General features: G+C 34.8%; 2 protein-coding genes across 3 annotated transcripts; both read right to left on the bottom strand.

The window, feature by feature from the left end:
- Window positions 1-129: 129 nt before the first annotated feature.
- On the bottom strand, window positions 130-24,927 carry LOC120336442 (cleavage and polyadenylation specificity factor subunit 2-like). Of its 2 annotated transcripts, none has more exons than XM_039404125.2 (21): window positions 24,804-24,927; window positions 24,273-24,349; window positions 23,073-23,232; window positions 22,484-22,589; window positions 21,639-21,782; window positions 21,270-21,422; window positions 20,992-21,080; window positions 20,553-20,651; window positions 8,068-8,190; window positions 6,898-7,065; window positions 6,203-6,288; window positions 5,602-5,686; window positions 5,079-5,185; window positions 4,407-4,513; window positions 3,480-3,619; window positions 3,102-3,287; window positions 2,537-2,671; window positions 2,315-2,435; window positions 1,011-1,081; window positions 710-844; window positions 130-524 (listed from the first exon to the last, which is right to left on the bottom strand). In XM_039404125.2, the coding sequence occupies exons 1-21, from the start codon at window positions 24,873-24,875 to the stop codon at window positions 432-434; spliced, it is 2,457 nt and encodes an 818-aa protein (XP_039260059.2). In that variant the 5' UTR covers window positions 24,876-24,927; the 3' UTR covers window positions 130-431. The 2 variants fall into 2 exon arrangements, with proteins under 2 accessions (XP_039260059.2, XP_077966270.1); XM_078110144.1 differs by having other exon boundaries at window positions 3,480-3,616.
- Window positions 24,925-26,300, bottom strand: LOC120336444 (cytochrome b-c1 complex subunit Rieske, mitochondrial-like). Its single transcript, XM_039404128.2, has one exon. The coding sequence runs from the start codon at window positions 26,238-26,240 to the stop codon at window positions 25,437-25,439; it is 804 nt and encodes a 267-aa protein (XP_039260062.2). The 5' UTR covers window positions 26,241-26,300; the 3' UTR covers window positions 24,925-25,436.
- Window positions 26,301-27,371: the final 1,071 nt, after the last annotated feature.

Genomic DNA, 27,371 nt, shown 5'->3' with positions numbered 1-27,371 from the left:
GCGACAATGAAATGGGTTTTATGCCTATCTTGTGTGATACTGAAACCATGATGTATCATTTTAGGAAGGCAAAACATGTAATTTCCCTCTATAGGATGCCCGTTCTCTTACATTTTGTGTCCTTATATAGACTTCATCTGCCTTTCTCAGCCTTCCTTCCAAACTCATGTTTATTGCAATTTGATTAATCAATTTTTTTTGTAGAAATCAGTGAAAAATTATCTGAACGCAAAATACGAAAAATGCACATGATACTGATAACATGGCAATATCACAAGTTCACAACCAGACTGAACTCCCTTCTCCACCAATCAAATCTCTAGGAACAGATGTGGATAATTACCATTATGATGACAATATTATAACAATAGCGCTCGGTTTAATGTGCTGCCACTGTACCAACAAGTTTGCAATGGAAACTTCACACAGTACTAGAGTATTGCATACTGAGCATATAACAATTCCCGTATTCGATAATAATCATCTGAAAGACAACCTTCCATGTCAACTAACCCTTGTTGATTCTGAAACAAATTTAAATTATACTATTACATGGCAATTACTTGATCTATAAAAAAATATTCAAATATAGAAATATTTATCACATTTTTAACATGGTGGGATATTGGAAGTTGACTTGAATATCCTCTTCATCATTAAATTACAACATGCATACCATGGTAGAAATTTTATCCATTAACGATCATACCCGTCTTATTGCTACACTGTTGTTACAGACAAGAACTCCTCCAATAAATTCTGCAGAAATCCCTTCTTTTATTAATATTTGTTTGAAATCCGAGAGTCGAACATCATTGACAAAGTATGTTCCATGGCTTTCAAGCTGAATAAAAAATATCAATATTTTTAATTTCATGGTGATCAGGAGAGCTGATTAAATAGTTGTAAACATGCTTGTAACTTCAATTAATTAAACCGCATGGTTTTATGTAACGCTCTTAACTTATTAGTCATTAGGCCTATATTCTTAGAATGAAAAATATACCAACCTCATCAGGATGTAGTGATGTTAGGGTGGGAGTTATATTGACATTATCAGCATTCGCACGATCAACTATTTCTAAAAATAAAACAAAGCATATCCTCAGGTGACAATATACAATTTGGGAGTGGGAATTTGATATATGAAATAGTCGTTTAAAATTGACTGTGACCATTCACATCGGAAGTATGGGATTAAATGAAAAAGTCGACATACAAATATAATGAGTGCAGATATAACCTTTATTATCATAATGTTCAAAGATTTTGTAAAAAATTGTAATGTGTGAAAATTCCTCTTTAAGATTTGTTATTGTTTTAGAGATTTTGATTTTATTCATTCAATTTTATTGAAGCTTTATTATAGATTTAAGTTCAATTTTTTTAAAACCGCAACAATGGATATTCTCCTGAGCACTTGCATGTGTATTTTTGTAGAAGTGTATAAAACAAATTGCAGCAATCAGAATTGAGCTGGCCACTTAGATATACAGTCAGACAGGGTTAAAAGAAGCAGTTTGGGAAAAACTTCATTCAAAGTTAACAGTGTAGTTAGAAAGTCATTCTAAAATATATTAAACAACTGGGCACAGCATTGCCTTTATAGGGATCATGAATATCTTTTTCAATGGAAAATTTGAAGCAAATATTATGAGCTGAGTTTGCTTTAAAAGTGAGGAAAGCAGAAATATCATGAGTAAGCAAATGTTAGGCAGAACCTATGTAATACACTTGCGAAGAGTTGCAAACTGCTATAATTTGATTTCATCTACTCCGGTATACAATATTATTATTTTTATCCTCAATAAAAATCCAGCAAATATCCAAAAATTTCTTTGGTTGTCATTGGGGTTCGAAGTAATGACAATGTGTTTTGGTGTCATTTGTTCAAAAATCCTTGACAGGCTACGCTGTTCTGTGAATGATTCTATCCAAGAATGTAGTTTTGAGAGAACATACCTTGGCAAATAGGTAGTTTTATAGAAACAGGCTTTTGCGAGAATGTAGAACATAATTCAGTGAGAATATGTTTGCAAAATTGTAGTATGAAGAGAAAATAATATACAGAAAAGACTACAGAACATAATATTGGCTAAAGGTATACTCATTAGCAATTCTGACTTTCTATATTCTAGATACTATCTTGGGTACAAACTAAGTCATTCAATTATGGTCATCTCAGATTAGATAGAAATAGTCAAATATTAAAGTAATAAAATAATTCATATGCATGGTGCACATATGCAAAGCTCATGGTGCCTGAGAACTTTCGTTCAATTTAATAATAGTCCAAGTTCAAACAAATACTTACTGTCAACTTGGTCTTGATCAACGTCCATTTTAAATTTTTTTTCTTCTGAAAGTTCCTCGTCTTCATAATTATCATGTGAATACCTTCTAATACTCTGTTGTTCACCTTGAGATTCCTTAATCTGAATAATTGTTTTTTTATTGACAACAAATATAATAAGGTCAAAAATTTGCTGAAGCAGAGTAGATTAAGACACATAAGGAAGTAGAAACATAGGTATACCTGCAATGCTGAAAGTACTTCCATAGAATTCATAGCTGCTTCCATGAAATCGAGTTTTGCATTCAACCAACATACTTCAGCATCTTTAGTTTTGAAGAATCTCAACGTGTTTACAAGTGAGTCTTTCAATTTAACCTGTAGGAGATATAAATGTAAAATAACAAATAATTAAGTACGAAAGAATAAATATTTCACATATTCAAACTAATTTTCAATGATGAAAATTGTTAATTTCCATAAACTCATCACTTTCAATGTTCTTGGAAATATCAAACTCAAAAATCAAACTATTAGGATTGAATTTGGAACTTAACAGCTCAGTCCTTCCCCTGCAACAGGCAACACTTGTCTTTTAGCACACAAGGTTACTTATTGTATGGTATACTATCAGTAATTGCCATCAATAAATAATCATCAAAACTACCAGATGTCCATGAAAATGTTTGATGTTTTAGCACGTAGAACATGATCATGTCACTGTAGGTTCATGGAATATTTCGAAATGATATATATACTGGTAGTTGAATCAACTAGGCTACATATAAATAAAAATATTCAAAATGACCTGGTAAATGTGACGTTCTTTTGTTGTGTCTACTACTTCATCTACAGCAGGTGTAAAAACTTGGACAGCATCAGGGGAGGGTGCTAAAGGTGCTAAACCAGGAGCAGATATATCACCACCGAGTGTTCTCCGTATAGTTTCAGCTAATCTGGTAGTATTTGAAGGGGTTCCTCTCACTAAAATTACCTAAATTCAATTTTTAAACTGTGACAAACATAAGGTGACATGAAATTCGTCCATTTGCTCATAGCTGAATACAAGACAATGGTAGCCAATGTGTGTGTATGACAACATACTGGCTTTGGTAACAGTACATCTCATAAAAACAAAACAAAATTTGCGCAATGATTGTCTTGGTGAAAAATACAATTTTTTTACTTCTCTAGGTTTTATTTGTTGTATTATCTTCAACATTGATTCTCCATCTGATCGTCCTTCAAAATCAATATAGGTGACACTGCATTTAACTTCCAAAGTACGAACTTCACAAATACATTTTGTTGGCACTTCGGTATCTTCTGAAAACAGAAACAAAGTTTCAATTAATTTGCATGTAATTGACTGAACTGATATGATATAAAACATCACTGGATGAATATTACAGTATTTAGTCATGTGTGGCAGCTTCGTAAACAATATAATAAATAATGCTTCCTCCACCATGAAGTCCATGCTTCCGAAATAAAAGATCTAATCCAACACCTGACATGGAATGGTAACCGGACGAGAGGCCGTGGTTTGCCATATGATTAATAAGGCGTCTCGTCAGCTTTCCTCACCCCCCAGAAAAATATGTAAATCCTAACTAATATGAAGGTCAGGCAATTTATATCAATATATTTCACACTAATATAAAAGTAACTTGAAATGACTAACAAGCAGTTCTGGGGTTGTATGAACGTGTCACAAGCTGTGTGTATGGGGTACAAATGTGTGTATGGGGTAGCATCAGGTACCACTGAAAACCTCTAAGTGGAACTTTTAAGCTTCGTACCATGACATTAACATAATGAGGATTCCAGCAATCCTCTCGCACATACCCATCCCTGTGGATCCCTGGGATTCGATCCTGCGAACCGACGCAGGGTAATCAGAGGTGCATGCGGTGGCGAGCGTACTCCTAACGCCTAGATAATGCCCTATTGAAGTATGTTAGGAATTTTTTTATCATTACCAAAATGTATCTGGCCTAAATAAAAAATGGTAAAAAAGTGCTTTATTAAAAATGAAATTTCATTTAAAGATTCTGTGCAACTAAGATACATTCCAGTAAGGACATATATAATGAATGGGATGTCCAAATACCGTCTTCTTCAAGAATTTCCTCCTTAGTTTCCTTCTCTTGAGTTTTATCAACTTCATGTGATTCGTCTTCATTTCCTGTCATTTCTAATGTTTTAAAATCATCAGGACTGAAAACATATAAATTGGTGCTATTATTTGGTACTAAACCTCAACATCATATTTTTCTGAATATGTCGAAAATCAAACTTCCTACTATAGTACAGTGGTTCCCAACCTTTTATTGCTCGTGGCCCCCTTCCGGAGTCTTATTACATTCATTCCCCTGTTTATCATTCCAATAGTATTTATAGTGTTATATAGATTTCACAAATCATATTATGTTAAACAATTCATGCCCATTAAAGTCAATAGACCTTGTGAAATAACCTTATTTAGTAATGAAACAAGGAAGAATGGGGAGTTTTATTGTCAAGGGCAGGGTAATTTCAGATTTGCGCCTAGCATTGTGGCCCCACCAGGGTCTCAGTGGCCCACTTGGGCAGCCAAGGGCTCCGGCAGAGAACCTCTGCTAAGGTAGTTCATAACATAATGGTTCTGCATCCCTGCTATATATCATGTGGCCAACAAATAAATTATGTAATAACAATTTGAGGGGAACAAAGTATTCTGATATGAATGTCCTCCTGATCATCTTTCACTATTAATTCTAATGATAATATACATGAAGCTTACTTTATTACTTCACCATATTCATCCCACTTGATTCTATTCTCAACATAGGGATACATTGGAAATGTTTTCTTGGCTTGTTTGAAAAATCCACCACTTTTTTTAGATGACTGAAAAAGTATTAAATACATTTGATTATTTTATACTGAGCAGGAGAGAACTGTAGAATCAACTTAAAAACATTACGAATACTTCTTCTATACTTCGAAGAACAAGATCATGAATTATTTCAAATTTTACAAAATTTATCATATCTCACTGAGAACACATACAGCATATTGTATGTATTTCAAACATTAGAATGAATTACAAAGCAATAAGCTGGTCATCTTCCCTTGTTCCCCAGTACTGTACACACTTTTCAGTTCTAATATATTTTGTCACATAGCGGCAAGACTGAAGATAATTTGAGGAAAAAAAACACAAAATAATACTTGTTTCCAGTTACATGGCACAAATCACATATATCTTGTGTTGGTTTAATTAAGCTCAAATTCGTAAATATGGAAAATTACTTCGGACTTACATCAGCAGATATGAGTAAATCATGTTTAACAGCAGATCCCTTGGTTTCTTCAACATCACTCTCATCACTTGATTCGTCTTGCAACCTAATATTTCAACATTTTATTCACTGAAGGCATGAAATAAAACTTACACCTCAAAAAATATTGTTGAAACAACAGCAAAGCAAAGTTGAGTGGGGGGCATCACCTTGTTCTCATACTGAGACTTGGACAAGTTACTTGGTTCATGCATTGATTTAAAATTATATTCACGAAAAATTGCATAAAATGATTTTGCATCTTGAGCATATCTCCAGTATATCATTACATTATATAAAGACAATCCATGAAAATGACACTAAGAGGAGAAAACGAACATACGAAAAGTCCAAAATTACACCTCTCGATCTCGCCTCATTTCCTGTCACGCATAACTCTCAATTCTCGACAAAGCTTTATCATACCTTCACATAGGTTGTTTGAAGCATACTATGCGAAGCACGTAGATCTTTTTAAACCAGTGTTATTATAATATATTTTTGTAAACAGCCTTAATATCAACCAGTGAACAAAACCAAAAACCGCCAAACGAACAAAAATGAAAAAATGGGATTCATATACGTTTTTCGTTCAATCGCCTTTCTAGCTGATCTTTTTTTTTCGTATTCATCCAATTCTTCACCAACAATAGGAACACGTTTACGAATCTAAAAATCACATTAATCAATAAATTTCAGTATACCTAAAGCAAACATAATATATATTGCACAATTAATTAGATATTTTTAAGATATTGAGTATAAATAGTTTGTAAAGCTTTCTAATAAGTCAACAACCATGTATTGATGATAGATTCCTCCCATACTACTGATAAATGGGTACTCCTGAAGTATGTGCACCAAGATGTCCCATAACCTGAACCCTAACCTGGTACACAACCCGAGTTCAGGTTGTGCGCCATCTTGGTGCGCATACTTCAGGAGGTCCGATAAATGTCCATACTTGATTTGAGAAAATATAACAAAAAATGCAATTATTACTGCCAAGTGTCAGATATACATCAACCTGGTATAGGTGGCCTGATATTACAATTTTTACATCTGACATTGTTTATTTGAATGGAGATTGGAGGGCCCCTATTTTATGTTATACCCTGCATTAGATTCATAGTAATAGATTTAGAATGGTTTAAAATGTTATCATGTTTCTAACCATATACCCTACCTATCTGCCGCTGTGAACATGCAATGCTTTTGAAAGATCATTGAATAGAATTGAAATACAACTGATTTGTCGTTCTATAGTGTTTCACCGACCTCTAAATTTAAAGAAGACACAGTTGGATCATCAATCAGTGTTCTGGCAAGAGTTCCTTTTGCTGTTCTCCCAGTGACAATGACTGAATTGCGTGGATCAGAACACCATCGAATAAAAAGTTGACGTGAAAATCCGCTTTCCATATCCGTGGTGCTTGCCAAAACACACTGCAAAATCAAAGGATAGATTATGAATAATTTAATGATTGCATCCTGAATATGAAATATTCTTGGATGTTGTCGAAATAACGCTTTCTGTCAACTCTTGACTGGGATTGGCTGCATTGATTTGCAGCTTGTGAAATGTTTTTTTAATTCTCATGCGTGTTGACACTTTTGTAAAATGGCTAGGCTAGCGCTAGGACGTCAGTTTCCCAATATTTATCAACAAAATAAAACATAATATTTTTGACTTTTTACTCTGTCCCTTCTCCTGACAACATTCTGGCAAGGTCTTTAGAAAGAATGTCACGAATGTTGCTTGAGCATACAAAAAATAGCGCTCAAGGTGAATTTAAAAAAGGTCTCTTATTATAGGTAACGCAATTGTCATCACGGCAATTTGCTAATCTTGGTGGGAAACAGCAGGTTAAAATTTTCGTGGACGATGGCACATGCAGACAAAAAATAAATGATAGTTAGTTAAGTAAATAATCAACATGTGCTCTAATATACGTTTTTAAGTTTAATTATAATTTCAGTCGCGAATTTCAAAATTACAAGTTAGTTTTTGCGAAGATGTGTTTAGGCCCGGGTCTCCACGTATACGTCCGGTATTTCCACGCAATATCATTATTATACACGATAGATAAGCATAGAAATTTCCTGTTCAACTTGAGACATATTAAAATTATCTGATGCAAATTAAAATAGGGAGTGATAGTCATATAGTTGATCAAATTTGGTTTGATTATTAGCCATTTCCTGACGTGGGTTTCAGACTAATAGGACATGTGGCTCGCCATAGAGAAACGGCCCTCATGCGGTATATACTATATATTATTTGAGCGAATTATTGCTTAGCATAGAATCAACGAAAAACAAATGATTGATGGATGGAATTCGTTATTATTAGAAAGAAAACAAGAATGTAAAATCCACGATAATGTACATGTACATACAATTTTTAGAGGTAATAACATAAATTTTTAATACCGCGTTTTTTTTTACCTTCGGATGTGGAACTTGTGCCAGATCTCCCAAATTATGACACAATTTCAGATGCTTAAACTGGAATGGGCTGTTACGTTGATCCGTGAAGGAGTTGATAATTTTTTCGCTCATCCATTCCATCTAAACAAATATAAGAAAATACAATATTAAATGAATTTGGCTATGCGGAAAAGTCACCTTAAGACTGACTAGTTTTGTGCAATTAAATTAGGAGATAAGCACCTGTGAGATGCTACACAAAGTGGCTCTGGCTATGGCGTTGCTCTTAGAAACAAACAGTTTGAACTTTTTTCCGTTGCGCAACTTGCGTCAACAGAAATCCACTTCCATCCACGAGTCGCCATGGCTATTCTCGGTAGCTCTCAATGTTTACGCCGAACTGATTATCACCACTTGATTGAATGAGATACCAGCTATAACGATAGTCATGTAGAAGATTCCATAGAACTGGAGGATATAATTACACAAGTTTGGCCAAAGTCAAGTTTTGATACTTGAACGAAAATTGGGAAATATTACTGATAGAAGAGTTCCACTTGTGTGTCAGATATGATAAGCCAAGCTATAGCTATCACATTCACCAACACAAAAGTAATAAAACGAAGACCCTAATCCAAAATAGGGCTTTTCACAACAATATTAAATAGAGTACATGCAAACGATTTAACTCGAAAGAAAGTGCTAACGTCCAGTACTGTCTATTACATATTCTTTGGTAGTTTCATAATATCGTATCATAGCGATATGCGTGTCGGAAACTTTGAAAAAGCACCAATTGAAATTTGAATATTCGAATAAATGAAATTTTATTGTACAAAATTTTGCTGTTTTGAATACTCTATTTATGTCCAATGAAGAAACAGTATATAAACTAAACACACATACCATCACATAGGATAATGTCAAGTATTTGGCAGCTTAAAATGTCGCATTCGAACTTGAACCAAGGGAATTCATGAACTTTATTTACTGAAAATGAGCCCAATTTTTTTTGTTTTCTCAAATAAATCAAATTTTGGAGTTTATTCAGACTATCATTTTGGTTTTTGATGCATATATATACTAAATGAAATGTATCGCTACACAATGCCGGTTGAACTTCGCTAAAATGTCAGCCAATCCAAGAGTACTCTTAATCTACTTGCTAATATATTAAATTTCAAATCGACAACGTGAAAAGTCGGCATGAGTGAAGTGTCCTTAAGACGAGAGGGTATTTAAAATCAACGGCATTTAATAATCTGTATGATCCGTACACGCATGGCCTAAGAAAACATTGGGTATTTAAAGCTTTTTACTTCGAATTGATTTTGTTGTTGACATTTGAAAATCATCTGCAGCACAAACAACGAATGCGACATTGGGAATGGAATGCGTTTATTTGAAAACTATTTTGATAATTTGTCTCGAGAGCGTAATAAGGAGACAATCAGAAATGGAAGGATGATTAATAATTTTGGAAGAAAGTTGTTACTTCGGGAAATATGTTGGGTCGTTCACAAGCATTTAGCATTAGTAATTACAAAATAAAGAAATGCACTCGCAACGGCACCAAAAATGAGTTTGGACTATTATGAGATTTACCAACTGTTCGATAGGCAAAACGAATTTGCAATTACAAAGCAGCTAACGTTGAGCACTGTTCGTCAGTCCTGTTGTATGTGCAGGAATTTTGAAAAAGTAATCTATATCAAAGGTAAACTCGCATATATGAAAAGGTATTATTTGTGAATTGATGAAAAAAAGTGCAAGCGCATTCTCATATTAATTTTTATTTGGCGTAGCGGGGGTTTTCCGTAATCTATATACCACATGACGAAAATAAGGTTTAAAATTTGATACAGTTCGTTAGCCAGTTACCATTTCACTAGAACCACCGCTGTAACATTTGACTGCGCTTTAGCAGAAGGTTATAAATATTTCATATTTTAAAAGTTCACGAGGACGCAGGGGGGTATGACAACCTGAGATGTGCGACAGAAAGTTAGACTTTAGAAACTATTTTCCAAACTTTTTGGATAATAATAAACCTAAAACGTTCAACCATGAGCGCAATGCGGGAGAATTCATAGAGAAGGAAATTATATATATATCGCAATCGGGATGGTACGTATATTGGGCTCGTGATGTTATTGTTTTCGTCAATGATAACTAGTGCAGTGATGTAACATTTCGACTTCACTGTAGCATAGGGAAAATATGAATATTTCATATTCAAGAGCAGGAAACATTGAGGGTGAATGTGACAAGTTTGCAATAGGATGCCTTTACGTATTGGACAACAGCCAAGATTATCATAATTTTAATAAAGCCTTTGTTGAATTATATAAAAAAAAAACGATGGAAGAATTTTAGCGATTGTCAGCATAGATCAGTTGTAATTCACAAAACGGTGAGTTGTATCGGGCTTTCGGGTGCACTGAAAGATCAGGAATTTTTTCATATATGTATTGTTTTTATGATGAAAGTATGACATAATCCCTCCCTAAACAAGTTTTTTTGTGTTCAAGTAATATTGTAAGCAAAATATTTAATGTATTCATGATGAAATAATGATATTACCAAGTCGGTTAGTAGAACAATATTTTCACAACAAAATATTTTCACATCTAAATGCATTAAACATACGACACACATTCGCGCTGACACATAGATACGTCGTACTCTCAAAGGGATTCAACTCATAACGCGGATGTAACTAAACTCAATTATGTTCCAAACTAATTAAGTTTAAACAAACAAATCAAACCCCATGAATCATGACGGAAGTTGATAGAAATCTAAGTGCTTAGAAATCTAAGTTCGTATAATTGGAATCAGTTGAAAATAAATGATATGTATCTATCAGGATCATAACCATCCCTACAACACAAAGTGTTGTGAAATTTATTAGATAAAATGCTTTCTCTGCAACGTTGCGAATTAGCATGCTAAAGGAAACACGCAAGAACGCACTTTATGTAATAAGGAAGGTCTATTTCCGTTATCAACATATTCATGTAAGCAGAATGGTGATCGATGGAAAGGACTGAAACGAATATTTCAAACTTTTAAAGACGTGATTTGCAAGGGTAATGAGTTCAAATTCCACAATTTACATTGATATCATATCCCAAACTTGACCCCAATATTTCATAACTTAATTACTTCAAAGGAAATAACATGCTGTTTAAATACAAAGCGGCAATATAATGTCAATTTATCGCGAGTGATAGATTACAATTCCAGTAGTTATCACATTAGTGTGTTAAGTCACCATTATCTGCTTTATCGCAACAGCTAATGCTTTAAATTGAATACTTGAACACGGTAAAGACTTGTTACAATCGAAATCCATAAAAATTTTGATTTTTTTTCATCAAGCGCATTATTTTGCAACCCAACGAGCTGATGAAGTTGTAAATAAAATATGATTTTCGGTTAGGTTTTTATTCGCGATCTCATAACTAACTTTTAAGTTTATTGATAGTTGATACTGTAAATATATATGAGCGTTTGACTTTTTAACAGCTCATGGAAAGATATATAATTTTCTCAACACATCTCAAATTTCGGCGGGATCGGTTTAGTAGTAAAACAGATTCTGAACTTTTATTCCAGTAATCTCAAATGAGATGTTTTACGACCCTGGTAATTAATTACAAACTGAATGTCACAATTATTTTTAGTAAGAACCAGAAAAAGGGATATCAAGAACATCTGAGGTATTTGTGGAAAAAACAACAATCGGGAACCGTGATAAGTGGACATGTATCATGTTTTCAAGTGTACGGAAAGATAAAATCGAATATGCACTGACAAAGTACGGCTATTCCATTGTCACAAGAAATATTCTGTACCGTCTTAGTGATCAATTCAGATTTCCGTTAATTGGTTTCCCGTTGTCTGAAAGAAAGATCCGGAATCAGCCGCAACACTCTCTGTTATCGGCGTATAATTTATGCAAATCAGGCAATATAGGGCAACAAACGACGTGGGAATACGTTAAATATTCATTAGCAAAGTAATGTCTTTGTTTCGCCTTATGTCAGCCATTAAACAGACGGAGCGTGGCCCATTCGTTAGCCGTTAGATGATACTAGCCCGAGTATACATTTTATGTAGTGGCTTTGCTTGTTCCTCGTCTCATTCATGGCATGCTCGAGACATGGAAGTGGTACATTGACGGAATGAACTATTTTGATCTAAAGAATATGACGTAATTCATAAACTGATCTAGAGAGTGAGTAACACTGTCATGGATCACAGAACATCGTGTGGCAGTGGTTTCACATAATTAAAGTGTATTAGGACGGGAATATTTGGGTTTTCTGTTGGTAAGTTTAGTACCGCTTTGTAAAATAGTAGTGTCGGAAGTGTTCAGCGATGATACACAGACTATACCATCATGGTTTTTACAGGGTAGGATTATTTCAAAGATGCAGCTGATATTAAAATAAATTTTGAGATTAACTTCACCGGAAAGGCTGTTATTTTCGTGCATACATTCCGAGTAGAAACCAGCAAATATAATTATGCTAGAGGCAATTTAGACGAGATTCCACTTAATAGAACCGTTATTTCCCTTGAAGTAGCTGTATATTGATACATTCGAATATTTTAAACTTTAACCGACAACAATCGCCGTTATCATTTGTGCTGAATAAGATAATCAAAGAATTAAACACGGTATTTTTGGAAATCCAATCAGACGCATTTAATTAAGACTGCTTCTGGAATGTGTAAAAGTTGCATCTACCGTTTGAGCTATTCTCGACTGACAACAATTTCATTATTAATATGTTCCAAAGTTGTTTTTCTCCACTTCATTAATATAGCTGATTCACCATCGTTCGAACGAGAGCAACAGTACGATCGATAAATCAACGTTGAATATTTGAAGCGAAAGTCGAGTTGGTCGATGCCAGTTTTAGAGATCAATAAATATTGCTTTCTGACAATTCACTTTGCGAGATACAAGAGAAGGTTACTTTATGTTGAGAGTTAGGAATTTGTATAGTTAGTACAGGTCTTGATACCGGTTATGTTTATTGCCAAGTCGTATATAGTTGAACGTTCAACTTTTTACGGATCTAACAGTTGAACTCTTAGAATGTTTATGCCATTGCCCATTGTCGTTATTAGTCTAGGTACATGCTTCATTCAAACAGAGAAACATGAGCAATAATTATAAAATATACGCTATATCTCGTATAACTTAACAACTTTTTGAAAATCATTTTTCATCGCAAAAAATATATTATTGTTCATACTTCGTGACCTTTTTAAATGAACTTCCAAGAGTTTATTCACTTCAATGCGTGGTTGGTATTATAGCTGACACGAATATGACTTTATTCAATAAAGCAATCATTGCAAGATTGGTCAATTATTATGAATGATAGCATTCATTGATTTTTCGAATGCTTGTTTTTTTACTGTACTCTAGGTGAAACGACCAGGCGCTTCAATTACAGGGGTCCGCATCCGGTCAGACCGGTTCGTAGAAATATTTTTTTGAAATGATTTGCGTGGCAGATCGTGACTTGCTCATCGTACATTATATTCTGATGTCCTAGTGTTGAATTTTACCAAGCTTATGGCGCGGTTTTCGTAATTAAACAGGATTAGACATATACGCTGTATTTCATTTTTTTTTATCCTGTTTCCATGCGTTATAGGAAAAGTCAGCCAATCATTTAGTTGCCATATCTCCGTTTTCAGCTTTCAGTCGTTTTGTGTCCAAGTCCGTTATCCGATTTGATTCGACTATTATTATGGAGATAATAGTAAGTCACTATGTATGCACCTTTCGTCATTGATATCTGCTATCTAGAATGATCATCTATTTTACAACCAAAAACAGTATGTTATAAATATCACAGATGCGATAAAACATGCTGGGAATTAGTGATAGCAAATAGACCGGTAATCCCTATTACTGTGGAAGATCGAATAAATCTCTTCCGTGTGACACCATATAGAACATTGCCGCAATTTCATTTCATCAGAGAGCAAATTTGACAGCGGCTTGGCGTCGAACGGGGATCGTCATTTATTTTCGGCCTATTCACGTTTCTTTTTCGTACTCTGAGAAAACATGGGTCATAATTTTATGTGGAAACACTTTGATAAAAAATCTGCTGAATTTGTCTGCACCTCATCGCTAGTCGTAGCATCATTACATGTAGAAAATGCACTCAAGTTATTCAACATTTTACGTCATAATTGCACGAAAGGCGATTGATTAGACTATATCCATTTGTGCAATGTACTTATTGATCCAGGCAATATATATATATATCGTCGCCATATTTGGAATGTTTCGATTCGTACGTCTTTGAAATATTGTAATGCCACTTTAAAGAATTAATATTGTGTACTAACCAGAGGATTCGGAGAAATAGAACGAGTTCTTTATGTGATAATGTCGCTTTGTACATACCACGAGGACCTTACAAAATACTAGCTATCTTTGAATAAATATGTAAGATAGAGTGGAACGTGGTTAAAATATGAAGAGCCAATTTGCGCTAACTAACTAGTGAATAGTTTGTGCAAGTATAAAATGTAATTTATTCTCCCCTGTAACATGAAACGACTAAGAATAGTGCAGGCAGTGATATTGCACCTAATAGTGCGCACAACTCTGGTATTAACGCAACGTTGTCGAGTGCGTCTTTAGCCTAAAGCTATTTACGGAACTTATCCAAATATAGTGTAATGTTTTGAGGGTTCTTTCAGTTGCATCCATGCGTGAGTTAAGCAATGTACATTTAAAGTTGCAAACATATCTCTGGCACGTACCATATCCCGCCGCTTTTGTTTCCAAATCACCCATCACTCGTGCTTGATTCGTTTAGTGTTGTATTAAAGCCATGGTGTACTTGTACAAAATGAGTAATTTGGAAAAGAAGTCAAGTTTAGACTAGAAAATTGTGCAAAGACAGCTGCAGATATTTATGTTACGACGACAATGTGTGCTCAGCCAAGTATAAAAAATCGAATAATACGACGAATTTGCGAATAATAAGTGAATCGAAAGGATAGATATTAGGAATCTTTCGAAACACCAACAATATTCTATGATTTTATCCATTGACAATACCATTGCAATGCAAGTACAATCTGAATTTTCCATCCGAATTTAAATTTTGTACTGGGGGAGAGATAGCACGGAAACATATCGATAACTTGGTGATTAAGACCTTAAAACATTTCTGAGGTAACTAGTGAATCTAGAAGAGCATAACTAATGAGTAACAAGAATTTGAAGCACTTTTGGGTTTAGTCACCTTCGGTCGAAACTGTTAAAATAATGCATCGCATTTAAAACCAATCGACAAATATTCATAACGCGAGATACCTGGCACTATTCCATATATATATATTGATTGTAATTACCGAAAATTACAGTTACGGGCATATTATGCAATTAGGTTCACATAAATCTTAATACTATAATCGCATGTCGATGCTTTTGCATCTGGAACTGTATACTTCACAAATATTTTACTTATATAAATTAAACCGAAGCATTTATGGAGAATTTATAAACAGAGCAGGTTAGAATTTTCTGCGCAAATATTATAATTATCGTTTGGTCCGGTTAAAGCATGACCAAAATTATATGGAAAGCTAAGATAGCCTCCAGAATATGCGCCTTGGAATAGTTTTAAAAGAAATATACGCATTTATATAAGTAGGTATCCAAACAGTTTTTACATTAAAGTGCATTAAGTATGTCCCGTAAAATACAGAATCGCCACAGAACAAGAAGCATGCAAGGCCAAATAGCTCAAATATCTAATTGCGAGATCCTGTATATTATTTAACCACGCTGTCGAAAGAGCGAGCACATTAAACATTGAAAATGGATAGAAAAGTTGTGGTAGATTTAAAAATTCAAAAGGTGCTACTAGATATCGAGACTGATACCGATACGCTATGATATATGGGTGCGTTTCTACGGTTGAGCGACCGATATCTCCATGTTTCATCGGGAAGATAAACTCTGGTTTGAGCTCGTCGTATAGACGTCATCATAAACCATATATGTATCGCACATACTTTTTGAGACGTTACAAGGCCAGGCGTGCTACATGAGTCAATTATTATATTTAACCGAGAGGTGTCGTAACGCCTCGTCGGCCTAAGTCTGTACACAGTTAAGGTCACACCAACCCGCAATCTACACATTTGTCTAAGAATGAGAAAATGCGAGAGCGCGAAGAAGATAATATTGCGTTCATTAGGCTTTTTTTATGGATTCAATAATTCTTTAAATGTGAAAACATGAATGTCAATGCCAAGATTAAAACGAGTGAATCAAGTCAACGTCTAAAATGCTTCTTTGTGTTACTCTAATAACGCAATATCAAAATCAAGCGGCAAAATCATTAGTGGCAACGGCAAGTTAGTACTAGTAGCAGTATGAACAAGGAAATTTGGCGAAAGCATAAGGAAATTAAATCATATAACAACTATTTTAGATTTTCAATGTGGTCAATGATGCAGACTAAACTAGAAATTCTGTCCATCATTTTGGAGCGGATGATACACACAGATCTAGAAAACGAGCAGAAAAACATGAGGCGCACATGACATAAATATAGCAGGGTATGATAGTTTGAATATTATTGTTCTTGCGTGGAATGGTAGTCAATTAATTATAATATGTGTATAACTCTAGGTTATACTGGCGCAAGATTTTTGCATTTAGCGCGTGAAATAAACTCCGTTAGTAAGCGACAATTAATCTCACTCGGCGTGAAATCATTTCGAACCTAGCTGTTATTAAGAAAGTTTGCGCAGATAAGAAAAGCGCGACATCCTTCAGCTTCGCTGTGGGACATTTATCGCCAAAATTAGCACTCACAGTTTGAGCTTATTCTTCGACCACAATGGGATCTCCGAATAAGATAATGTGGTTTTAAATTACGTTATCTATAAGCCGAAAATCAGGCCAGATTAGGCTTCAGCGCAGGCGCCACATTGGGTTAGTGAGATTAATAATTAGAAAGTGCAGAAGCTAAGATGCGAGCAACAACAAACAAGTTTGAATTCAGTTAAGCGATATAGTATTGGAGTTTAGAATGTCGTAGAATCGCGTTAGCCACGTCAAGTACATGACACCAATGATAACTACAACATAGTACGCGTACGCCAGCGATGTTTTATAGTGGCTAATTCATTAGTACTAACGCCACAACTACAGAAGCTTATAGAAACATTTCTAAGGCTTATTTCGGTTTGAAAAACATAGTAGCATAAAATAGCAGCATTGTGGTGCGAGCAGTTCAAGCTAAGTTAGCACTCAAGAGAAATGAGATGGTAGGCGCAACCAGTACTAATGTAGAGATTTAAATTTCAGAAGGATTATTACCTTAGCAAAAGTGAATTGCCACCACTATCTGGGAGCTTAATTTAAACGTAACTATCTTCGTGGAAATAGGACTTTTGAATCGAGTTATCTATTTTAGGATACCCAGAAAGTGACTTACTGTTGAATTGGGGATAAAGTTTCCATAAAATATATTCATAATTCCAAAATTAAAATAATAATGCATAATCCCAAAATTAAAACAATATCGTGTCGTTAAATAAATGTTGTGCCATCGGCAAGATAACCGGTTGATTTAACCCCGCTGACGTTTAATCTGACTACCACAGACGCTTCTTCGTGCCTCTGGTCATGAATTGTTTATAGAAAAATGAATGTTGATTACAAAGACGAATGAAGATTGTATATTAATAATACAATCAGTTTGTCGCATAAGTGACAATGTAGCGAATGACTGGAAGTTTACAGCGGCCCGAGTTCAAACTGATGATACATAGAAATTAAAAAAAATTCTTATTTTCCAGATTGTTTTTATATTACATATCATCCATACTCAATGGCGTTTTAAATTTTAAAGATAAATATGCGGAAAGTCGAATACCTAAGATTATGGCGCAACAAACCATTGTGGGTAATATTATTATTAATCATATTTTATCCGAGTCGATCACTAGAAGGGACGATTGCTACTGGTTTTGAGGCAAGTGGAGACTGGGATTCGCAAACCACCGAACAGTGGTCGCACGAAACAACAAAAGTGTCAATTACAACAGGACCCTCAAATTTCGACCAAATTGACATCACGACCATGGAACAAGTCTCAACAACTTTTGAGCCTGTGACCAAAACGTACCCGCTTTATGCAAATCACCATGCAATTACCAAAAACCGAACGACGACGGAAGACGACGCATCGAGCGATGATAGCGATTCTATCGATATCATTCCGATAGTTGGAGCCATATGTGGAGTTATAGGTTTATTATTTGGAATTATTATATCTGCCGGACTGTGGCTCTATATCAGCAGAAAACGAATGACTCACGCCGCATCCATCGCCAAGAATCCAGAAGAAAAGACTTTCGAGAGGTTAGATTTCAATTTGACCCTGCCAAGAGAAGAACACCCGCAAGATACGGAAGGGTCAAGAAGTTCGTCGTCTTCCAATTCACCGAAAGATCTCCCTCAACTGAAAAGTAGTTATTTACATTTTGATGAGCCTACACCATTCGAAATGGACGTGTATCAGACAGAGTCTCACAGTAATACTCCAGCAAATAAATTAAACCACGAAAACGATCAAAACCGTGTCATATACGAAGTACAAGAACATTATAAGCAAAATAGCGACAATGTCGACAAACAGGATGATCGAAATACCACAGAATACTACCACCACTATCTACCCAAATCAAAGTCTTACGAACCCTCCATGGCCATTGTTGCCAACAGATACGAAGAAAATAAACATGCTCGTCTATCAGCTTACAGTGTCTTACAACAAGACTCTTCTGATCAAAGCACAATATCCAGAATGAGTAGTAGTGTCACTGGTGTAGGTCCAAGGCGATCTAGCACTTGCACATATAGAACAGATTTGCCGGATTCTGACGGCTCTAATAGCAGCACGTGTGGTGGAACAGTATCTATTACTAGTAGTTTGGCACGAGAGAAGCCATACAAAGGTATAGACTTTATTCCATCTTCTCGATCTTCATATTTGTCAGATACGTATACATCCTCTACAAGAGTTCCTTATTATGCTAACGAACCTCCGGCTCACATTCATGATGATTCAGAGTATGAAGAACATAATGATGAGACTAGCTTGTCATCTTCAGATTTATTTATAGATGGGGCTGATAATAACACATTCGAACATGCAGAAGATGATGGGATGTGTTCGAACTTAGCCAAAGAAGAAAAAGATGTTGAAAGTTCCTTGAGCTATTTTGACCTGAAATTACCACCAGCAACTTTCGGCAGTCACAAACAGCCTAAATTGTCAACATGTTACAATGTAGAAGAAATAGAGAGTGAAGAAGAAAGCACATTTCACAGACATTCCGCGACTCCCTCACCTTTGAGTGAGGAGTTTACTATAAAAAGAACAATTTCTGAAAATACAATCAACTTATAGTATCACGCTCTTTATTTTTACATTCATATTCTGCCAATGATGCAACTATTACATTACATTTAAACTTAAAAATGTACTGGTATACTGATGAAAAATAGCACACATAAATGTATAGGCATTGAAATTTTAATAAGACAGTGCCTTTATCCGAGCATGAAATTAGGATGCAAGCTCCTCACAAATTATCAAGCTTATTTATACCAGGTACTGCAATTCACGTTGAATATTTAATGTCATGGTTTGATATAAGATGCCTGTGTTAAAATGCAAACACAATATATTGTGAAGCTTCAATATAAACCAATATAACATTTAAAATCAAGAATGTTATTTGAATGAAGACCTGATTAATTGCTAGTGTCAAGTCTAATACAACCCTTGGCATGAATCTCTTTTTTAATTTTCCATTATTCCTAAATTGAACTTGAAGATTTACTTTACTTTAAACTTGCTCCAAATACACAATCGCATATGATGCATACTTACTGGTGTTTTATTTTAACACAGTATTTCACTAGGAATTGAGCCATTCATAAACCCAGGCTCGAAAAGACAGTTTGGTAATAGGTTATCCGTTACTGCATTTATACGGCTTCCTCCACCATCATGTCCGTACCTCCGAAAACAAATAACTGGCTAACTAATGCCATACCCAACTTGGACTCGTAACCAGATGAGAGGCCTTAGTTCGCCACATGATCACGCCATCTTATTACCTCTTGTTGGCCCTTATCGGCCCTACCATGTCCGACTGGTGAACCAAATAAAGGCTGTGATTATCTGTATGGTTATTGAGCCAAGATAACTCCTTCTTCACTCCCGATAAAACATGAAAAATCATATAACCTAATCCTCATCACAGTGTTCATTTTTCTTGAATCATACTCGAGTCCCAATGAATTATTCATGCAAGCAAGAAGCAAGCCTGTTTTCTACCTAATTAAATGTGGACTGGAGAGTAATACCCAATGTATCTGTACTATATAGATCACTATATATATAACATAACGGAGCACATACCATAGACTTTGCGAATTCCACAACATTGTATGTTACATTGTTTAACATAGCAAGGGAATAAGCATGTAGGCCTGATCTTGTGTCTCGCCATAACTGATCCTGAATTATGAAAAAATAATTTAATTTTCATAAGGATTTAAAGATGTAAATGTCATGCATGTTGCAAGCAGCATATGGTAGTCAATACAGCTATCCAGATTGGTTGCATTTTTTCCAAACAAAAGACAGTAATACATTGCCTTTGTACAGAAGAAAAAGTAAGCTTCAAATAAATTTTTTCCTCAATGAATCATATTGAGGAATCTAAGTAAATATAGACTATCCAGAACCTTGATTAACAGTGACATCTAGTGGACAAGGTAAACTTTCTGCTGCTGTAAAGGTTATACTCAGTTTTAATATATGTATGCTGGGCAGTAATTGAAATTGTCTATCATACCAATAATATTGCAAGTTCAAGAACTCGTCCTGCAGTGTCAACTGCAATCAACACATTCCCATCTGATCTCATGGTCTCTATAATTTTAGCTGAAAAATAAACAAGAACATAAAGCATTCAGAACCAAGTCATTGTTCATTCCAGAGCAATTTGAAGACCATCAGCGAAAGAAAGGAAAATCTGAGAATATCATATAAAGAAATGTACCAATTTTTACATGAATCCGATATAACACTGAAAGACATCGATAATTTGTCGAAAATGACTGAAGTACATACTTAAAAGTTCCTCATCTCTCAACTTTCTTCTTGCTTGTTGATATGAAGCGTTGTAGGCATCAGTAATAAGAAGTTGAGGAGGGCACACTGAACCAGCTATTCCGCCTCTACCTCCATTGCCACCACTTCCAACTGATTCCAGAAGAGTACAACCTTACAGAAGCGTACAAGATTACAACAAAATTGTAATTACTAGCAAGGATCTACCGTAATTACTTAAATTACTTAAAATTTATTGGATACTCTTATTTTCTCAAAAACAAACAACACAGTCTACAACCTGATATACTTAAATCGGCATGCAATTCATTCATAGTGTAAGTTTATAAAGATTACATACGAGCTGCGACCGACTAAGTCGTAATTTACCATTCAAATGTCTTTCTCTTTTGTGATTGAAATCAACTGCATAAACGATTTCTCCTTCTTCATCAGCTTTGACTATCTTCCATGACGTCCCTCCAATAATATGAGCAGCATGTATGGGGGTTATTGATAAGCCGTGACCTTTATCTAAACCGTACATAGAAATAAAAGTTCTGCATGAACAGTTTCAAGTTTTGGTTTTTTTCATGTTCTCCATAATTATATTTGAGGTGTCTCCAACTGTCACTGAAGGCCCTCACTACTCGAAATTTTGTTCATTTGAAAATTCTACCATTATGTGGACACTATATCAATAATCAATTTTAAAACGGTGATTAATAAACACATATGTTACGTAATTGCACTGATTTACGAATTTGGTGTTCACGTCTCAATTCTAGTTTTGCCACTTGTTTATGGAAGCATACTTTTTGTATTGTAGACTGTAGTCTATGTATTTTAAGAAAATAATCAAAAAATGTATCATTTCAAAATTACCTAATGTGATTACATCATTTATTCAAATGACAGTGACAGAAAGTCCTACATACAACAAGCAACCAAGTAAACAAAAACAATTACCAGTAGTAGTCGGTCACGTTTTTAGTTTCAAAAAGTTTCTACTGTTTTACATCTATGGACTAACAACCATTCAGACAGAGACCAAATCATTGTGTGGAGGAAAAAAAGAACATTCTCATTTACTCAGGCAATTCGATATACGGTACATGTACATTGTGGGGTCATGAACCATTGTTTATCACCGATAAAGACAAATATATCTGGGAATGTTGTGGTATGAAAAGAATATCAAGGCCTTTTTACTGCAAAATTTATTTACACCTCACCTTTCAAAGTTAAAGTTTGGTTATGTTTGAGTTGAGTGATTCTATCAAATGCCATATCAACATCATCCAGTGTAAATTTATCAAATTCTTCGGTGTTGTGATGAGACTGGAAAAACCATTGTTAAATTTACAATAATAACAAATATCCAGCAAATCCCAATCATTATCAAATCTGATTCTCCAGTTGCAAACTTGCATGATAAAATTGAGGAGTGATAAATTATTTCACCCTATCAATGAGGCTATCACAAATAACATAAGTGAAATATATACCAAACAATGGCCTTATTTCTCTCCATTTGGTTCTGAAGAAAACTCAATAATGTTGTACCTAGTATAGTGATGCAGAGCATCAGGAATAATGCTAACAATGGCATTGTTGACTCCCATGAAAATGGCATTTTTGTGGGATAATCTATGAATTCTTAAACGATGTGCAGTTGTGCACCGATTACCTGAACAGGATAAATATAACTTTAGCTATATTTGTTCCCCGACTGACTTCAGCCATTAAATTAAATTTACAACTCTTACAAAGCAATGATGAAGGAATGAGGCAGAAAAATGCAAATCCTCTGTTGCAGAATACCTGATATAAGTCATACATGAACATTTGCCCCATTTTATAGATGGGAACAGTTGCATATATCGGACAAGTCAATCCAACTTTTCCAACAAGATAAGGCAAACAGCCGAGATGTTGAGGATCAGGAAATGAAAGTAAGATAGCATCAATTTGGCTCAAATACCTACAAATAATGAAATGATTATTAATATTGAATACCTCAGCATCCCAAAAAAAGGGTGACAATGTGTTGCCAATGAATTATTGTGCCATCAGCGGTTAAAGATATTGTGTTAATCCCATTACCACCATATGCCCCAAACTTTCATAAATCGATTCACACAGCAGTGGTGCCAATAGAAAAAGGGCTAATATGAGATTCAAATCGAAACCTTTCTAATAAATTCTGTCTGGAGAAGAGATGATCATGGTAATAAAGTTAGCATTGGATCTAGCTGAACCCTAGATATGGATGTACTTGTTATCAGTTGCTAGCCCTGCTAGCTCCCAAAACAGTCGCACAATAGTCGTATATGTGGCTATTCCACAAAAGACAACACTCGTTTTCTTCCACTAAAATGAATGTTTCTCATCCTTGCTATTTTCAAAACAATGAAAAATCAACAAGCTTTCTGTGCTTCAATCATTGAAATCTCATCTTGTGCTTGGCCCAGATTCTTAAATTGGGCCCTCGGTCACCCAAGAGGGCCACAGAGAGGTCATGTGGGGGCAATGAGCAAAGGCCTTTACTAAGTATCATTTGTCATGACTACATTAATTTGAAGTAAATGACTGTGATTTTGTTAATTCTTTGACTACAATGCACTTATTATCCTGGTTGTTGTTTTCATCATTGAACATAGTGAAAAATATTTGTGATGAAAAAACACAGTAAAAGCAAACCTATGTATTCTTATAAAGTGCTGAGAGTGAGAGTTATTGGTGAAGGCCTGAAGGGTCATGAAGTTTGAGAACTACAGGCTTCCTAGTATTGGGAAACATTGCTTTTATTGAAGGGTACTTTTTAATAGCTGTTCGAATAAGACAAATGGTATATTCGCAGGGTAAAAGTAGTCAGCATGACAAACCTCCTCAAAGGGTCAACAAAAATGCTAATGCAATGCATTAAGCGAATAGAGTAGATTCATTTGAATAACTATTTCCCATGATAGCGCACAGTGCTGTAAAACTTCCATACAATTTGGAGGAAAAATGCAAAGCTACCTTTTTATCTTTTTTATAATGCCATCAGAAAACCACTCGTCCCAACCACAGTCCAGCAAAAACGTAAATTCATCAACCTGTTGATATGGAGATAACATGCTTCAGAAACATTTATTACAGATTTGTATTTTTACAAGACTGCTTTCGAGAGAAAAAGTCATTGCTTCTTCTAGAATCCAGTGGTTCCTAAACTTTTTAAGTTAAATGTGTGGAGTCTCATGTCCCATCTCAAAAATAACTAGCTAATAATAATAGGCTACAAATAACAGATCGTAGGCAAAAGTATGTTTTATTCAAAAAACACGTTGAAATTATGTGGATAGAATGTAAATATCCTTCACCTAGCTTCAAGCCCCAAAAAATTATCCCACCGTTTGAGAAGCCCGTTCTAGACGCATTCTCTGTGAAGGCAAAATAATCTAATTACGTTTCAGTGGTCACATCGTTGAACATGAACTTTCAATCTAATTATAAAAAAACTGCTCCTAAAAGACACAGAGAACAAATGAAAAGACAATAACAACAAATCACCTGCAGAAGATAGCAGTTTGGTTCTTCATTTTGAGCACCAGAAAGTGCTGTGAACTTGATTATAGATGTCATATTTTAACAGATTTCATAAATACCATGCCGGTTGAAAAAGTTTAATTCATCTACGTTCAAAAAACAAACAATATATTAATTAAGCACTAATGAAAAGTCAAGAGTTTCTAATATTCAAGTCCAATTTTAAACAAGACATTTGTTAATAACATCATTGAGTGGAACATATATAATCCATACATACATCATATGCAAAATAATTTAACCTCATATTTAGTCAACAGATTGCTCCAATATTAATCTCATTATTCCAGACAGTAATTTCCGATTAAATGTTGTTTTAAAACAATATTATTCAGGAGTGAATATAGAAATTATAAATATTCAAAATTGAAACTAATTTGAAATATGAAAAGAATCAACAACCAATATTCCATGAAACAGCTTTATTTAAATTAGAGGTGTTTCTAATACTTGGAAACATAAAGTTACAACTTACAACAGTCCAAAAATATAACAAAATTCAAAATCCTGGTTTATTTTGACAATATTTCCCTATATTTTTATACTAAATGACTTCGCAATAACATGTGATGTATAAAAATGGTCAGGCATAAGTCATTAACCAACTTTTATAATATCATCGGAAATGAAGGAATATTCTGGAACTTCAAGATTCAATGGTGCTGGCCCTTTTCGAATTCTACCAGACGCATCATAATGAGAACCATGGCATGGACAATAGTAACCACCAAAGTCACCAGCATTGGCAATTGGGACACATCCTAAATGGGTACAAACTCCTATAACAACTAAAAAGTTTTCCTTCTGAGTACGCTCAGCATCGTGCTGTGGATCTCTCAACTCTGCAACATTAACTCCTTTTTCTCTCTCAATTTCATCAGGAGACCGATGGCGAACAAAAAGAGGTTTTCCTCGCCACTTGAAAGTAATGCTTTTTCCTTCAGGAACTTCGGACAATGGGATTTCTATTGATGCAAGAGCAAGAACATCTGCTGAAGCACTCATTGTTTTAAGGAACATAGTTACCGCAGATTTGGCCAAATAAACTCCTCCCATGCACACTCCAGCTGAAATGGCATAATGATATGTCTTGGTTCTGAGCTTCCGTTCATCTTCTGTCTTTCTAAAATCGCTTACATCATCTTTAAGTTTCTGTCGATAGGCACTGAAATCAGGAACTGCAGCATCAGTGTGCGCATATCTTACTGAAGGAGCCCCGAAAATAGAAACAGTTGCCATTGGTACAGCAGAAGGTAGTTTAGTAACTGCTTTCTGGGCAACATCAGGTAGTTGAGCTTTCAATGCTACTGCAGCTGGTAAAGGTCGCATTTGCTTGGTAATAATTTGAATTGTGTGAGATATTCCAGGCATAAAGTTGCCTTTTATCAACAGGGGAAGCATTTTTATATCTTAGAATAAATAAATATATACACAAAACTAAATTTTCAAAGAAATATGTAATATTGAATTGGGGAAATTCACATTCTAACATTGTTTTATTCTATAAGTAACGGTATTCTAGTATTCAGGATCAGCCACTTTTGCCTGACTAAAAACACCTAGATCTGTAGATTGATCTAGAAACATCCAGATTAAAAAATAAAACATCTATTTATGAAGTCATTTAATTTAATGAAAAGTAACCATAAAACAGTAATATTAGATGTCGAAGAAGCTAACATCATAATCTAGAATTCAATTCCCATCTGCAGAACTTACAAAAGACCTTGTTCTTATCATCTGGGGCAAACCATCCCTTACCGTACAGCTGTACAGCCTTAAGTCAAAATTTTCTAAATTTTTGCTGGTAGTGTATAAACTTTGGCATTTTGAAAGATTGATGTTTAAAGAGAGACACATTCAATAGCACTTATAAACTTAATAATTTTAAAACCCCTTGGCAACAATATCATCCGGAAAACGTCTCTTTTCTATTTAACGTTAATTAAAACGTCACATGTTTTAATCATGTTTAATTCGTTATTCAAATATTTTAAGTACATATGGCTGTATGGTACCATACCGGGGGACGAATACAATATGAATGACTTTTATCAATCTTACATCAATACCGGTACCTCTAAATAATGAAATACGGTAATATTCATTCACCTATTAGATAGATAGATAGTTTATTTCGAAAACTCCATAACAAACCTAAATTTAAAATGGAGAATTCTGGAGGGCAAGCAAAACCTACAAAAACGTTTAAAACATGAAGTATCTCATGTGCCTGCCCACCAGCACGCACACAAAAACACAAGCCCAATTAAATGAGGCTTGGGCTACAGTATTATACACATCTCTTTATTTATTTCTCATTGAATAATATTCAAAACTTCGAAAAAAAATCTAGATTTTATAGCTAACATCTAGGCTCCAAATTTTACATCTAGATCTTGAAAAAAACATCTAGATCTAGATCATGTTAGCCGTTGATCTAGATATAAAACATCTAGAGTGGCAGCCCTGGACTCGGTACCCCTGTGCAGTTGTATCGGTTCATGAAAGGTCATGAAGGTAAAGGTCATG

Source organism: Styela clava, chromosome 2 (assembly GCF_964204865.1).
Source record: "Styela clava chromosome 2, kaStyClav1.hap1.2, whole genome shotgun sequence".
Lineage (NCBI taxonomy): Eukaryota > Metazoa > Chordata > Ascidiacea > Stolidobranchia > Styelidae > Styela > Styela clava.
The sequence above is the reverse complement of the archived record's forward strand: the minus strand, read 5'-3'. Positions and strand labels throughout refer to the sequence as shown.